The sequence below is a fragment of the Sylvia atricapilla genome, chromosome 14, assembly GCF_009819655.1.
Source record: "Sylvia atricapilla isolate bSylAtr1 chromosome 14, bSylAtr1.pri, whole genome shotgun sequence".
In the NCBI taxonomy this organism is placed as follows: domain Eukaryota; kingdom Metazoa; phylum Chordata; class Aves; order Passeriformes; family Sylviidae; genus Sylvia; species Sylvia atricapilla.
In genome coordinates, this window is record NC_089153.1 from 7,224,668 (window position 1) to 7,240,521 (window position 15,854).

General features: G+C 36.6%; 1 protein-coding gene across 2 annotated transcripts in view; it reads left to right on the plus strand.

The window, feature by feature from the left end:
- Positions 1–3,679: 3,679 nt before the first annotated feature.
- LOC136367401 (gamma-aminobutyric acid receptor subunit beta-2) overlaps positions 3,680–15,854 on the plus strand; it is a 93,664-nt gene continuing 81,489 nt past the window's right edge. For both annotated transcript variants that reach the window (XM_066328963.1, XM_066328964.1), the window contains exon 1: positions 3,680–3,964. In XM_066328963.1, coding sequence (XP_066185060.1) covers positions 3,759–3,964 — 206 coding nt within the window. In that variant the 5' untranslated portion in view covers positions 3,680–3,758. The remainder of the gene's footprint in view (positions 3,965–15,854) is intronic.

The following is a 15,854-nucleotide window of genomic DNA, read 5'->3' on the forward strand; positions in this document are numbered from 1 at the left end:
CTCACAATAGAATAGGGGTAATGATCCATTTTCTGATGCCTAAATTTTTGCTCTGGGCAGAACAAAAAACTTTATTAAATTTAAATCTAGGCAAACAATGGAATAATAATGAAAGCTACAAATTTGATATTATTTACAGAAAATATGTTTGCTTCTTCATATTCTAGGTTTTTCTTGCAACTTTGTCAACATTAATACAGTTTTATACAGCATTTCATGTCCAAAGCAACTGAGGAAAATCTTTATGTCAGTGGAAGAAATGTGTCTATGTGCCTGTGCTGCAAAGAGTCTGTACCTTTGTACTTCCTGTCTGTGTAATGGTTTACACAGACACCATCACTGGGAGCTTTGGGCTTGGAGTTCTCTCTGCTCATTACAATTAGTCCCTTGTGCAAGGCTGTGAAAATGAATTTGCTCCTGTTTCCTTGTCAAACTTTTATTGTTTCTAACAATCCCACCCTGTGAATTTAAAAAGATGCTAAACCTTAGCAAATTAAAAGCATCCTTTATTTCTATTCCTCTACTTTTTTTGTGTGTGCATTTCTTCCTAGAGACAACATATTTATGTTTGGTTTTATATTTATCCTTAGAGTAGAGGGGAATGCCCATATTTAATGTGAGTTTAACACACTTTTTTTCTTATAGTATTCCTATTAGATGAAAATGTTCTTAATCTCAAAGTATAAAGGGTCTTGGGATACCTTAGGGACATTTTGTACCTACACATTTTTTTTAATGACTCTTTCAGTTGGGATTTTGAAAACAGATGCCTCTTTCCTTTCTAAGAAATCGCAGTTTATGTGAAAGGTTTTGCTTTTTTCCTGTCTTATCAATTTCAATTCGAAATATGTAGCTTGGAACATCTTGGGTTTGGGTGTTTGGGTTTTTTTAAATTATAAATTATCAAAATTATTTAAAATAAAAATGTAAATTCAAAAGCTTGTGAGAGTTTTGTAACAATTTCAAAGGAGTTCTGTTTTGACCATCAGAAATTCCAGTCACATCTGAAAACTAGGGCCAACAGATGACAAATAATTTTTAATCAGAACACCAGCTCTTTCTGGAACACAGTGTGTTTGATTTTAAACTCCAGCCTGGTGACTTGGCTTTTCTTTCAGCAATTCCAGTGCTCCAAATTTACAGTTTTATGTCATTCACATCTATGCAATGAACCATGTATGTTTAGGGGTTTTCCTCCTCTTCTTTTCCTTTTTTACTGAGGTAAAAAAAGGAAAGCATGTTCTATGTATTTATGCAGTATATTAATACATGTAGGTTATTCCTTTGAATAGGAATAAAATGCAGCATTCCAAGGATAATAGAGAAATAATTGCTACAGATCATTACTTTATGACGTGATGTGTTAGTATAATGAATTTTCCTGAAGATTTTCTGATAGCTGGTTATGAATCAAATCCTGCAGAGCAGTGATGAAGCATAACAGTAAAATTCTTCAGATGTAGGTGGAACATTCTTGCAAGCAGAATCTCATCCTGACTGGGGAGGGGGAAGGGGAGGAGGTTTCAGATTGTTGAAACTGATCAGGTTGTAGAACAGCCACCAGGTGAATATGTTTGGTAATAAAACAATTTGGTAGTAAAACCCTTATGCACTTTATACTGATTATTACATATTCCTTATTTCCAGTTACATACCAATACCCTCTGTTTATACTAAACAGATCATTTCTACTCTGACCCAATCTCTTTGAACTACTTTGTGCTACCATCATAGGAGAAGATGGAAACAAAGAAGAAGAAGAACCCAGGGCACTGCCTAAAATTCATCTTGCTCTCATTCACCTCCATGTTAAAAGCCCAAAACTACAGAATTTTCCACCCTGTGATAAGCTAAACTACTATCTTTCACACTCTTGTGACTTGCAATTCCTCTCTCAGTGTTGGAAGCCTTTCCCATGGACTGAAATCAAAGACAGTGTCTTCCTGGGCTCTGTGCCAGAGTCTCTAACCCCCCCGTACTGATCCCAGACTCCCCTGTCCATGTTTGAAACCCTCTTGCTGAGGTCCCAGACCCTGCGAGGTCCCTGACCCTCCAGGGTGACCAAAGGGATGCCCTGGACTCCAACAGGAAGACTTATTTGGTGTTTACCAAATAGTGTAATTGGTAATTGGTGTACTGGAGTCCTTGCAGAGTCGCTGTGGTGACACCTGGCCAAAGGTGCCAGGGTTCCAGGGGCACAGCAAGGGAAGGGGATTGACCTTTAACCAGTGCAGACAGGAACACTGAAGGGGCAGCAATACCATTTGTGGGTGTGTTGGTAAGGAGGAAGTGCAGTAACTTCCCAACAGAACATGTATTTCTCCCTGCTTCACTGAAAATTGAAGAGGCATTTTCAAGCCCATGTACATGGGCTCTTCTGGGGAGGGATAAGGCAAAAAATAAGAGCTTTTCCACCACTGAAATTAATTTGATTAAAATACTGATTCTACTGATTCATCTGAGTGCACACTGTTCTGCAGAAGAGGCAGGGTCACTTAGTTTCGAGGTGCTGTGTCATTGCTTACAGAACTCTGCTGAAATAGCCATATTTCCTACAAGCCCTCCCTAGTTCAAGGGGGAACATTGTACATTGTAAAGAGAATAATTACAGCAACCGAATTTCAGTGATTTCTTTCTGGGGTGTTCAGTCTGAAAATGCAGAATAAGAAGAATCTATTTTTGTATTTTCTGAGAAGTTCTATATAGCATTCATATGTCAAATATCCTTTTAAATGAAAATGCTTCTAAATTACACTTGTGGCATATGTCATTAAAGTAGTTCAGCAAGAAGATAATTTTTTCTTTTCCGCCTGTAATAAAAAATATTTTAAACATTGGAGTCTACTTTGCAATATAAAACAGGGAATAAGAACTAACATTTGCCATTTATGCAAATCTTTCTCCACAGCTCTTAATATACTTTTTGTGTTATTTGTAGAGATATTTTTAGCACTGACTAAATATAATGATTATTCTGCATCTATGTAACAGTTTTTACAAAGATGTAACCTTTGTAAATGTATTATTCTTTAGAACACTAAGAGGTCATACATCTCTAAAGCACTGTACAGTGGTGGCCAGCATCAAGACAATGCAAGTCTCATAATACTGTGAATATTTATTGAGATGCTAATCATGCTCTCTGAATTGTCCCCCTGAAGTAACCAGTTACTTGATCTGTACAATTAAGACTAAGAGTGTATAGCATAGGAACCTCAAAAAATTCCCATTGATTTCAGTGCCTAGGGCAAAATTAGCAGACTTGGAAAAGGTTTTAATTTAGGGAAGTCTTCGGGTGGTGACTGCAACTTCAGAGACAGAAGGCTTGATCCAGAGCTCTGTTGAATACAGTGGAGACCTTGAAATTAAATTTGGATCTGTGAGTGTTCCTATTTCCTAGAACTCCCAGGCTTGTAAAGTGCTACAGAAATTGCAGGCTGTTGAGTGTCTATGTTTTTTAAATTTTATTTTTAAATATTGAAATGAGAATTTCCAAGTCATTCATAAAATGTAAATGCCCCATCTTCTTTGTGTTTTCACTGCTGTTATCAAGTGTATACATGATGTTCAGTACGGTAAAAATAAATAAATCTACTTATGGAAATTCTGAACAGAAACATTTGCCTTTAGGAACAGTTACAATGAATACGTGTGAATTTGTATTGTCTTTTTTTTTTTTTGCATAGGTATGCCATCTGTTTCAATGCAAACCTTTTTTGTTTGTTTGTTTTTCCTAATCACAGGACTATACGTTGACAATGTACTTCCAGCAAGCGTGGAGGGATAAGAGGCTGTCCTATAATGTAATACCTCTAAACCTTACTCTGGACAACAGAGTAGCTGACCAGCTCTGGGTGCCCGACACCTATTTCCTGAATGACAAGAAGTCATTTGTTCATGGTGTCACTGTGAAGAACAGAATGATTCGCTTGCATCCAGATGGAACAGTCCTTTATGGACTCAGGTCAGTATGAAACATTTCGTACTCTTCAGTATCTTCATTTAAAACCATGATTAAAAAGCTAAAAATAAAAGCTATTCCTTGCTCTCTTTTTTTTTTTTTTTAATGCTTTTCTATTTATTGCTGTATTCTATGTAAATGATAGATATTCCAGCAAAAAAAGAAGTATTCTAAGGTTGTATTCTAAATCTAAGGATTTTTTTAATAATATCTTTTGAGATAAACTGCCATTTTTAGTACAGTTCAGAGACTTGTATTAAGAACAGATAAGACTGTAAATATTATTTGAAATACTCATTATGGATTAAAAGCCTGGGTTAGAACTGCTTCTTCAAAGGAATTGAAATACGAAATACAAAATGAGGATTAGAGGAAAAAACAGAAAATGTATATGACAGCTGAACCAATAGTTTAACTGATATGCCTTAAAAATATTTTTGGTTGAATGTTAAATTAGTTTGTATGCAACCCAGATGAATAAGCTTTCTGATTTTCAGTCAGATGAGATATGGCTTGAAATGTTTTACAGCCTGTTGTTCTGCATGACTGTATGGAGAGGAGTGACTAAAGAAATCAACAATAGGGCTTCACTCTTGAGAAGCCTGAAAACTTGGGAAATTGTCTGTTTAGTGATGTTAACAGGATAAATAATTGTTGAGAAATTGATTTAAAAATATAGCTGCAAAAGGTGACTGGCAATGCCGTGTGGGTAGGTAACAAAATAGCAGGAAAGCTTTGTCTGGGTTAACAGCAGAAAACGCTGCAGAGCTGGGATTGTGTTTACCTGTGTGGGTGGTGTCCAATTGTGTTTTCTGTGGGGGCAGTTCAGCCTCTGGCACTCTGGCTGGGAGCAAGTCTGGAGTTTTTTGTGATTGTTCAGTGAATAAACAGATCCTTGGTTCTTTGAAATGTAGTTGTAAGTTAAAGTGAAATATGAACTATGTAACACACATTCATATTAATGGAGTGAGAGCAAACAGAACCAAGGTTTTGGTGTAGTTTTCAGTTTAAGATTCTGAAATTGTAATCTTTATTATTATCTTTTAGAATAAATTAGAAATAAATACTAGATTTAATGTCTTCAATGATGCTAACTGTGTTTTGCTATTTCTGTAATTTTTTATTCTGGCTACTTAACAATATATAATAATTTCTATTTTTTTAAAAGGTAAACAGTAAGTACAGCGCACAAAAATTGTCCATAGAAGAATCAAGTAAATGAAAGTTTTCTTTACTGGGAAGGTTTTATTGATGTTCATTTGTTTTTCAAAAACCTATAACTTTTCATGAAATATACTTTGTTTAAGGTTTTGAGGTTTTGGGGTTTTTTTGGTGGGTTTTTGTTTTTGGTTTTGGTTTTTTGTTGTTGTTGTTTGTGGTTTTTTGTTTGTTTTGTTTTTGTTTTTTGGTTTTTTTTGGTTTTTTTGGTTTTTGTTTTGTTGTTTGTTTTTTGTTTTGTTTTTGTTTTGTTTTTGGTTTTTTTTTTTTTGAGCTGAGCCGGTATTGGTACTGTTTCATTGTTTTGGGTGAAACCTTTCCTCCTTTTCATTCAGCGTAAATAGCAAATCAGTTTTAATGTCCTTTATGAGATGCAATAAAGTGAAATGGTGTCTATTTTTTACTTAAAGCAGTTTAATGTAATTAGAAGAATCATTATTAATGCTTTGAGCCTTTATTTTCCAGAGTTATTTTCCTCAATACTTGCAATCACAATATGTTATCCAAAATGGTTTTAGAATAATTCTAAAATGAGATTTCTCTCTATTTTAGGACTTGTGCACAGCCCAGAGTTAAAGATATTTAGACAGCTTTTTTCCTAGGTAAAAAAATTCACTTTAGGAAATAATTTTCGAGTATTCTGGGATATTTAGCAATCTCACATTTGAGATTATCAGTTCTTACATCTCTTTTAAGACTCTACTTGGTGCATTTCAATTGTTCTGTTTGCCTTGCAAGCTGGCAAAAGATGAATGGTGGATGTGAATTGGGATGTTGTGTTGCTGTGATGCAATGAGTTGTAACTGAGGGCAGCGGCAGGATGATTGTCACACCACACTGCCCAAGCCAGCCCTGAGATTGGGGACATTGGGGATTGCCATTGCCTTCCCTCCTATGGCAACTGTGTCCCTGGACAGCACAGAGGTGAAGGACACTGCTGCTTCCTGTGTCTTCTGGGCTAGACACTATGGAACATTACAGATACCTAATAGATGACGTGGTAAGAAAACCCCTTCTTATATGTCCTGATTCTTAATGAACCACAGACAAGCCTTGTGAAATGTAGAATCGATTCCTCCTCCTCAAACTCAGCTCAGCAGGTCTCAGAAAGGCTTTCTGGCTAAAACATCTTTCAGACCCTGGACTGGATGGGACAAATGCACCAGTGGTAACACAGCAGGGTTGGGTGACTGGCCATATTCTGTCTTTGCCTTCCCTGGACCAAGTGGCAATCAGTGATCTCATTCTAATATTAAGGTTTTAGTTTTATAGCTTTAAGTAGCTTGACATATCTATTTTATGTAAATTCAACTTAGAGTTATTGTTATGTTAAGTGTCCACAGTACTGATATATTTAATTCTTGCTTATTAATAATTTCCACATCTTAAAAATGTCTGCTTAGTTGTATTTCTCACATATTAAAAACCCCTGTCCCCCTGTACACTATTATTCTGAAAATCACTACTGTTGTTGCTGCATCAATTTGCTTTAGCTTATCCTTGCAGTCACATACTGTTGCTTTTGGATTAATTTTTCCAAACTGACATTCCTTTAAGTATCAGTTTGAATTTTTTTTTACCTCCCCATACACCTATTTATAATCATCATCATATACACAGACATATAAATGTTGCTGTGAATTCAGTTGCATTTACTTTGATTGCTGTAGCCAAATTTGTTGAACTGCAAGTGATCTTATCAGTATAAATGTAAGCACCCCTTTCTTTTGTGTCCCTATAGTTGAATTTCTATTTCATACAGCAAGCAGTGATCCCTTAACATTGTTCTCTTTGGTTTTGTGAGCAGAATCCATACATGGTGTGCATGTCACATCTGATTAGATTTGACATTGGGAAGGTAAATTTCAGGAGGGACTAAGAGGCAGTTCTGTGAGCACCTCGATTATACTGTTGCTGAAGGAGGGGAGAGGAGGGGAAAAAATGGCTGATAATGAATGGAGACCTCTAAATGGTTGGTGTGTTCTCATAGCCTGCCTTCTTCATTGTGACAGGGCATTAGTTAAGGGCATAACTAAATTCTTGACCTTTTTTTCACAGAGCATATGACATGCTGGTTGCTTTTAAGTTAAAAAGGACTTTTATTTCTGAGGGATAACTGCCAGCTATTTATGTTTTGGGAAAATGTTTTATTTTCTATTTTTTTCATATTCCATCTGTCAAGAACATTGTTCATTGATGCCAAGACCGGGATGTTCAATAGATTATATACTTAAATCACCTAAATGGTAGAAAATTGTAAACATGAGTTTTAAATGAATAGTCATTACAGGGAAAATTACTATGTTGGAAATTAAGATGACTTGCAAGAGGATATTAGTGATTTGACAACATTTAGAACAGTGAATTTAGACATTCAAATCTAGGATAGCAAGTAGTTTAACAGTAGGTTGAGTGAAGCTTGAATTAGATATGCAGTCAGAACTGAGGAAAATATATGACTTTAACTAAATTTCTCTGTGTTAAAAGATCTGGTTTATATAATACACTTAGCAGAAATGGCTGCTACAGTAGATGAGATTTGCTATTTCTTAGATTTATTTTTGCAAGCACACACACACATATATATATAAAACTTCCTCTGACTTTTGACATCAAACCTGTTCTAAAATGTGGATGGAAAGTTCAGCTGTCTTCTGCTTTCTTCTGTGTGAGCCTGTTTTTTTCCAGGGATAGGAATGCAAGATTTGAGAATGGTGACAAGTAAGATCCTTCTATTTGCCAATTTAGAATTACTACTTTTTGTGTAACTGCGTTATGGTGTCTTTCTGGAACTTGCCTCTTTGATGGTTGAGAGTCTTGCAGTGCCATGTGTCAGAGTAGAGGGGTAAAGGGGGGAAATTTAGTTTAGAATACAAGGATTAAATACACCTGAAGAAGCTGCTGAAAATCAAGATGTTTTGCGTGGGTTTGCACCATTACAAGGCCGTTTACAGAGATATTGACTCTTGCATACACTTCTCCCAACATTCCTCACATGAGAGCTCTGTGACAGTGGGTAGAGAACTGATCATTACATGACCAAGAGCACTGTATGCTTTTGTATCTCTTCAGTAGGATGGTTTTATGCTTTTTGTAAATGAAGTTTGTGGGTGTTTTTTACAGAAAAATAGAATATAAACAGAACTCCTCATACAAGCCATGTTCTGCAAGGTAATGACATTCCCATCCTTTTTAGCCAAAATGAAAACAAAAGAAGCGGAACAGAAGAGTTTTTTTCAGAAATTAAAGACTTTTCCCATCTGACAGCCCAGTTTTACTTGCCAAGATTCATCTAATGCATTACCAACTATGAGTCTTCAACTCAGCCAGCAATAATTCCTATCTGACTGATGGAACACAGTAATCTCCCACAAATGAGAGAATTATGTGTATGATGGCCTTGCTTTGTTCTCTCTTTCCTGCTACCAGCATTGAGTCACATGAATCTTAAGTAGTCCTGGATGACTGTATTTTGTGTTGTCTCAGCTGTGCCTTCTGCTGTCTGCTCACTCAGTTTCAGCTGCTTGGAAATTTTCACTTCTGCAAGTAAAATAGGTTCTCCCACATTTTGCTCTGGTAAAACAGCATTTTTTGGGCATTTTTTGTTGTATTATTAGGCTTGCTCAGCAGTTTAACTCCTCATAGGCAGCTTGTTGTCTGTGAAATCCTACAGACAATTTTAAAAGTGATTGCTTTGCAAATATCTTTAGTTCTCAGATCTTATTCTTTGAAAGGTGAATTGTTCACACCAGCTACCCCTCAGTAATCAGCATGTGATCTTTATTTTGCTACTTTTTTCTTTTCTCTGGTTGATGGTTTTTTAAGCGGGCAAGGGCCACTGTGGAGGTTGTTTAGTTTTATGGGACGGGGTTTGTTTGTTTTGGAGGGTTGGGGGTTTTGTTTTATTTTGGTTTTTGGGTTTCTTTTTTTCCTGATAGGGATTTATTTTAATTAAATCCTGAGCATAATTTGGAGTTTAAGCTCCATTTTTCAGTTTTAAAATCATACAGTCATTTGTACTAGCTGGAACTCTGGAAGTGTTCTAGGGCAGGTGTGAGGGGGCTCAAGCAACCTGGTGGGAGGTGTCCCTGCTCATGGCAGGGGTTTAGAACTGTAGGGTCATTCAGATCCATTCTAACTCCTTAAATTTTGTGATGCTCTGTTCTTGGTTGTGATACCTGTGAAGGGGGCAGGTGTTTCTGGTTCCATCATATTTGTGGTCATCAGCTGTGCAGCCCATCACACCAACTGGGGCCTTGCCCAGCCCCAGAGAAGAGGAGGAAATAAACATGAGGTACCCCGTAGCATAAATAGCATCAGTAGCATCTCAGAGTAGTGTTGCCATTTGTTAAAATAAATAAATATTATGCATATTTTTGTTAGGATGTCTGAAGTGTCAGCAGCTTTCTGTTCTCCAATTAAAAATACAAGTTTTCTTAATTTTGGATATATAGGCATTGCAAAGAGGAAGTAGAAAGTTGTTTTTATAAGACTTGTTTGAACATGAGAATATCAATCTGTGAAGAAGCATTTCCATTGTGTTAAGTGGGTAATTTTTTTTGTGCTGGCGCTCACACCTATAGATGCAATTACTGACTTTTCCTTTGCCAGCACTTGCCAAAGCTAATTCACAGTCTGACATGCAGTTGTTTACTCTTGCACAAGAAATGAGGTGAATTCAATTTCTGTGTCCAGATTTTCAAGGCTGTTAGTGTACATAGACGTGTAAAAACCCTTAAATCTTGTATGCAGCTGGTCAAAGCAAGAACTTTTTGGAAACTTGCAGAAATAAATACAAATGTAGAAAAACATCGTTTCAAACTGAAGTCATGCAGCTCTCTCAAAGACCTGAAAAAATTGAATACGGTACAATTATGTAGAATTTCAAGTACAAAGAATTTCTGCATTAACAAGGAAGCATTACCACCCCAATCTCATTATTTGGAAATCCTGGGGCAGGACAAGTCTGATCATGGCCCTTTTCTTGCACAGTCAATATAGATCCAGCATAAGGAAAGGAACTTGAATCCCAGCATGTCACTTAAGTGAATTAATTGTTGTTTTAAATAAACAAGGTGTCAGCCCAAGGTGTGGCCAAGATGCTGTTTTCCTTTCTTATGAAAACAGTTCTTTTGTAGGTTCCAAAGAATAAAGCAGAGAAATGCAACTGCTGTTGTTTCTAATACTACTGTTTCTATGAACCAAAGATTTGGACATTAAACAAATCATCCAGCTTCTCTGTTCTGTTGTTCCATTTGGTAAATTGGAATGCTGAAACCTACCTTCTCACAGGGGTGTTGTGAAGATTAATTAATTAGTTCCTAAAGTGCTTTGATCCCATAAAACACTACATAAGTGCCAAGCATTATTATGAAGGATTATAAAATGCCAACCCTCATGTGCACCTTGGGATGGCCAGGTTATAGATACAAACCTGGTTTATTTTCTCAGAATCACATTGTTCCAGTTTTCCTATGTAGCAGCCCATTCAAAAAATGAGCCAGTTTAAGGAAAGATGCGATTTCTGGGGAAAAACAAAGGAGATCATTGACCCTTAGAAGTACCTTTTTTCAATTAAGGAGTCATAGATTATTATGCATTTTTCTGTAGGATATGGCATCGTTTCACCATTCATCCTCAGCAGGAGGGAGAGTAGCTGTCTTTAAATATCTCCCCTATCTGAAAGAAAACAGAAATATCTTTCTATTTCTCTTTATTAGATTTTAAGGATGGTAAGTATTAAGAAAGGTCTTTTGCTTTTATTTTTTTACGAAGTGTTAAGTATTGAGTGTTAAGTCATTAGTATGTGAATAATTAATTCAATTAAGCTTAATTAAAAAAAAAAAGCTTTAAGTCACAGGAATCCTTTCCATTAAAAGCCCTATTATCCAAAATTATTACATTGCAATGAAGTGAAAAAAATTCTAAGTTTTATTGCCTAACAGACAGACTGTGGCATTTAGTCTTTATTACTAAGAAAAACTCAATCAGCTACAGAACCGTGAAATACTTTAAGTTGCTCCAAGGGTATTGCATATTCCAAAAACAAATAGAGGTCATCAGACATTGAATATTAAATTAAAATGTATTAATTTATATAATTTAGAATTACAGCAATCTGTCATTTCTCTTCTGCAATGTCTCTGATCATATCATCTGAGCTGGTAGTTGGTGATCCTGAGAGGGGAGATTTTCTAGCTGGAAGGAAATTATAAAATCTCAGAATGCTCTGATCAAGACTCAGCTAATGAGATACATGCTAAATGTGTGTCTACAAACACATGCTTAAATATATGATATATATTTGATAACTAAATACAGTATATTTGTATAGGTATAAATTCTACTTGCACATATTGGGGGTTTTTACTGAGATTGGTAAAATCTGAGGTGGATGTCAGGAGTAGGAGCAGAGTTAGGGTCCTTGCATGTGTAAGAAAAATAAAAGTTAGGACACTGTCTGTAGAATCAATAATACCTCTTGTGGGTCATGCATAATCACTTTCTAGTTGTGATTTTATAGATAGAGCTTTTCTTTTACACATTTAATATAAGACATTGTAGAATACTATTTATTGAATGAAAGAATATTGGGTTTTTCCCTACCAAATGTAATATCTGAAGGTGTAAGTACTTGGATTTAGTTTTTATTCTAGTTAAATATCTAGTTTGGGTGATTTTTTTTTTCAACCAAAAAACATTTTCTTTATGTTTCAATGCATTTTCTGGGAAGATAATGGCTGATTTTTTCACCCAGTGTTTTATCCCACTTTATTATTAAAAGAATGCTAAAATGTTTTCTAAGTAAAATCTTCAAGTGTAAGGGCTTTGTTGGGGTCTTTTTTCCTTACATCTCCTCGGTCTATTTATTTATCTGAAAATTGAAATTTCTTGCGGTCTTCAATGTGCAAAGTAATTGAAGAGAGCTCTTCTTGGAAGACTGGATTTCAGTCCTGCTTAGGAGAGAAACCAGGATAAGTTATAAGGAATTCTGGGGGTTTGTGCTTCCAGGTAAGTTCTCCAGACTCAGGATGTGTGTAAGCCTCTGCAGAAGAGCACTTTAAAGCCAGACCTATCAGTGATTTTTAGACTATAACACAGATATTTCTACTTGCTGTTCAGTGACTAGAATTTTTTTCTCCTCTAAATCACTTGTGTAAGATCATAATTTTATTTTTTCTGTTGCTTTTTCCCTCTCTGAATAGTCATTCCTAGAACATTTACTGCATCTGGTAGTCTAGAACTATCTGAGAAGTGAGAGAATAGAAAATGTTTGGGAAACTCTTTTTTAAAATCCACATGAATGTGCCATCTGTAGGAGCAGATGGCAAGAATATCTTGGGGCCAGGAGGAGACTGTGAGATCAAGTCACAAGGAAAGAACTACATGAGACATGTTCCTTGTGTCAGAAAAAAAAGGGCCACAGCAATCCCCTTCCTGATGTTACCTGGAGACTGTTCCCCCAGAAAGTGCTGCTCCAGTGGCAGAAGGTGGTTCAAGGTGGTGTAATCAATACAGTGAGGATCCCCAGGGTTTGTATTCAGTGGACATGATATTTTCTGGCAGTTGTTCAGAAACAAGCACATCTTCAGGACCCTAAATGATTCTCACATATGGGCTGTAAGTCCACATTCAGCATTTCACAGGGAGGCTTTGCCAGAGTGCCTTATCCTGCTCAACTTCTGAATTGTGAGGTCACTGTTTTCTCCATCTTCATGTGGCACAGTGTCATTTTTGAGAATACCTTTTTAAAAATACTGCAGTAACTGCAGAATATCGAATACACATGAAATCCTTCAACAGCTTACCATATCTTTTTTTATGGTGGCTGCTGCTGATACATCCACACATCTTTGAAATCCCTCCAGGGATGGTGAGTCCACCTCTTTAGGGCAGCCTGTTATCATGCTTATCAGCCCTTACAGTAAAGAAATTTTTCCTAATATGCAACCTGCACCTTTCCTAGTTCAACTTGAGGCTATTTACTGTTGCCCTTTGCTTATTACTTGGTAGAGGAGAATGACCCTCATCTGGCTAAAATTGTCCTGCCAGGGAGCTGTAGAGAGTGAGAAGATCTCTACTGAGATCTACTTTTCTCCAGGCTGAGCACCCCCAGGTCCCTCAGGTGCTGCGTGTAGAACACAGGCTCCAAACACTGTCCCAGCTCCATTGGCCTTCTCTGGACTTGCTCCAGTACCTCTTTGTCTTCCTTGCAAGGAGGGGCCCTGAGCTGAGCCCTGCAGTTGTGCCAGTCATCTCGTGGTCTTTCCACAACTGCAAATACATCATAATTTTTCTGCTGCACAATGGCCCCCTGCTCCTCATGTGTGTTGCTCAGAAAAATATTTATAGCTTATGGGTTTGTTATCATTCACTGACAGGGATCTGTCTCAGGACTGTTTATTAAAACTCTGACATTTTAAAGTATTTGCTCCAAAAATTTATCTTGAAAAGTGAAAAGCATATGAAAGCATATGACCTTTTAATGTGGAAAAATCTCCTTTTCCCAAAGCCCTTTGCAAGGTTGTAAAGCCACTGGGGATTATAAAGCTAACATTTGTTTTCACATAAAAAAGTAGTGATAGACCTTAACAATCCCTGCAAGACTGAGATATCTCTACTGTAGGTGTTACATGCCAGTTTTTTCCTATTTAAAGTGGCAATGGGAAAATTATTCAATATAAATTGAAAAATGTTATGGTGCATTCTCTTCAGTGTTAGAATAGAAGAAACCAAGGGATGTGTAACTGTTGGGGAAACACTGAGATCTCAGTTTCATTTGCATTAATGGGAACTGGAACAGTAGGGTTAAGACCAAGGGGTCCAGCATTATTTGGCTGGCTTCTCTCTTAGGGATCATAACTTTTCAACCTACTTCAGTGAGTTGTTTCTGTTTATCCCCCTTTTGGAGAGATCTGGGTAAGTATCAGAAATGTTGGCGCTAGAAGAAAAATGTTCTTTACCACGATGTTGACATCCACAAATTCTGTCCTCTCTTTTTGTCCTTTCCTATTGTGACTTTCTTTCTTGTGCAGGTTTTTACAGCATTTGTTACTGGCAGAAATGCTAGCAAAAATTAGCTATCAGCAGTAGATCTTTGTGTAGCACTGGGGTTTTTTAACTTAAAAACAAGATGTGTGCTTTAGAATAATAGTCTTGTACCTTAACAAGACAATATGGCTGATACTGCATAGGAGGAAACAGTCACAGCAAAATTTGGGATGCTTATGCTAATGTGGGAAACCAAGAAAACATTAATTTATTTTAATCATAAGGCCTATTACAGTTTACCTCAGATTTTTTTACCAAAATGTTACAAATTTCAGGCAATGAAAACTACTTGGAAAGAACTTACAAATCCTTTGAACTCAGATGACTGCAGGGCATTTGTTTGTGGTCAGCTGAGGAGGTAAATTATTGTTAGACCTTGCTGATAAGCTCTGTTCTTTCAGGGGGTTATCATCACCTGTGTTTTCATCGTGTCATTCACTCTTTAGGAGATGCCTCATGTTTTTTTCCCTTTGGTTCTCTCTGTAAAAAGCAGAGATGACCATCAGTGCACGAGATGGAAAACAAGATGAAGGCAAGGAGGCAAATCCTGAATATTTATCCCTCTCTCCTTCTATTTTTCATTACACAACAGGAGCTTATTTCATAGTTCCATCTCAGGGTATATCTTATTCTTGGCAAACAACTGAGAGTGAAGCAGTGTGCATCTTTAAGCACCAAGTCTGTGAGCTGCTTCTACAAGGGGGTCTTCAAAGCACATACAATTGGAATGTATCACAAATATTACATTATGGTTATCCTGAAATGCCTTTGAATATTGTTTCACAGCATTAGTGTTACTGGAGAAATGGCACATACAACAGAGAGAAGATGATTTTTGTTGCTGTTGGATTTTTAAAGAGGTGGTAGAGTAGCTATAAGAAAGATATGCCATTAGTCGTTTTCATGTAACTTGGCTATGCCTTCCAGAAATGCATTCAAGAGTTGCAATATTTATCTGAAAAAGAATTTTCTAAGGACACTGCTGTGTATTAAAGAGACATCCACTCCTTCTCCCAACCAAACAGAGACGTTTATTTCTTTTTGAAGAAAGAGATACTGAAGATATACTCAAGATAACTTTTTCATTGCCTTCTGTCTTCATCTTCTAATGCAAGGTAGTTCTGTGTTATAAAGAAGTCACAGCATAATTTCAAGTCAATTATTTGCCCATTATTAAAACTGAAGAATATGGATAAAATATTGAATGTTCAGGAAGGTGTTCTTATTTTGCAGTTATATAGGTCTGTAATAACAAAATGCAAAAAACCTTATCCTGGCTTGAAGGGTCCTAGAGTAATTTCCAGATGTGTATACTGCAGTATGCAGAATTATGATGGTTTTATTGGGTGTATAAAGATCTTTGTAGACAAGGATTAGGAGGAAATCTTTTTCCTGCACAGGTTCTGTATGTTACCACTGATGTAGGTAGGGTCTCACCCATAGAAATCAACAGCAGCTGCACTTTGCCATTTAAGTCAGGCCTTCAGTCATCATTTCTTTTCTGTTCCTTCTTTGATTTGACTGGACAGATCCAAAGCTAATGTCATGGCACTCTTTCTTTTTTCACAATTGAATACTTAACAGTAGTTCTAAAACCATGTAAAAATATTATGTGTAGGGATAT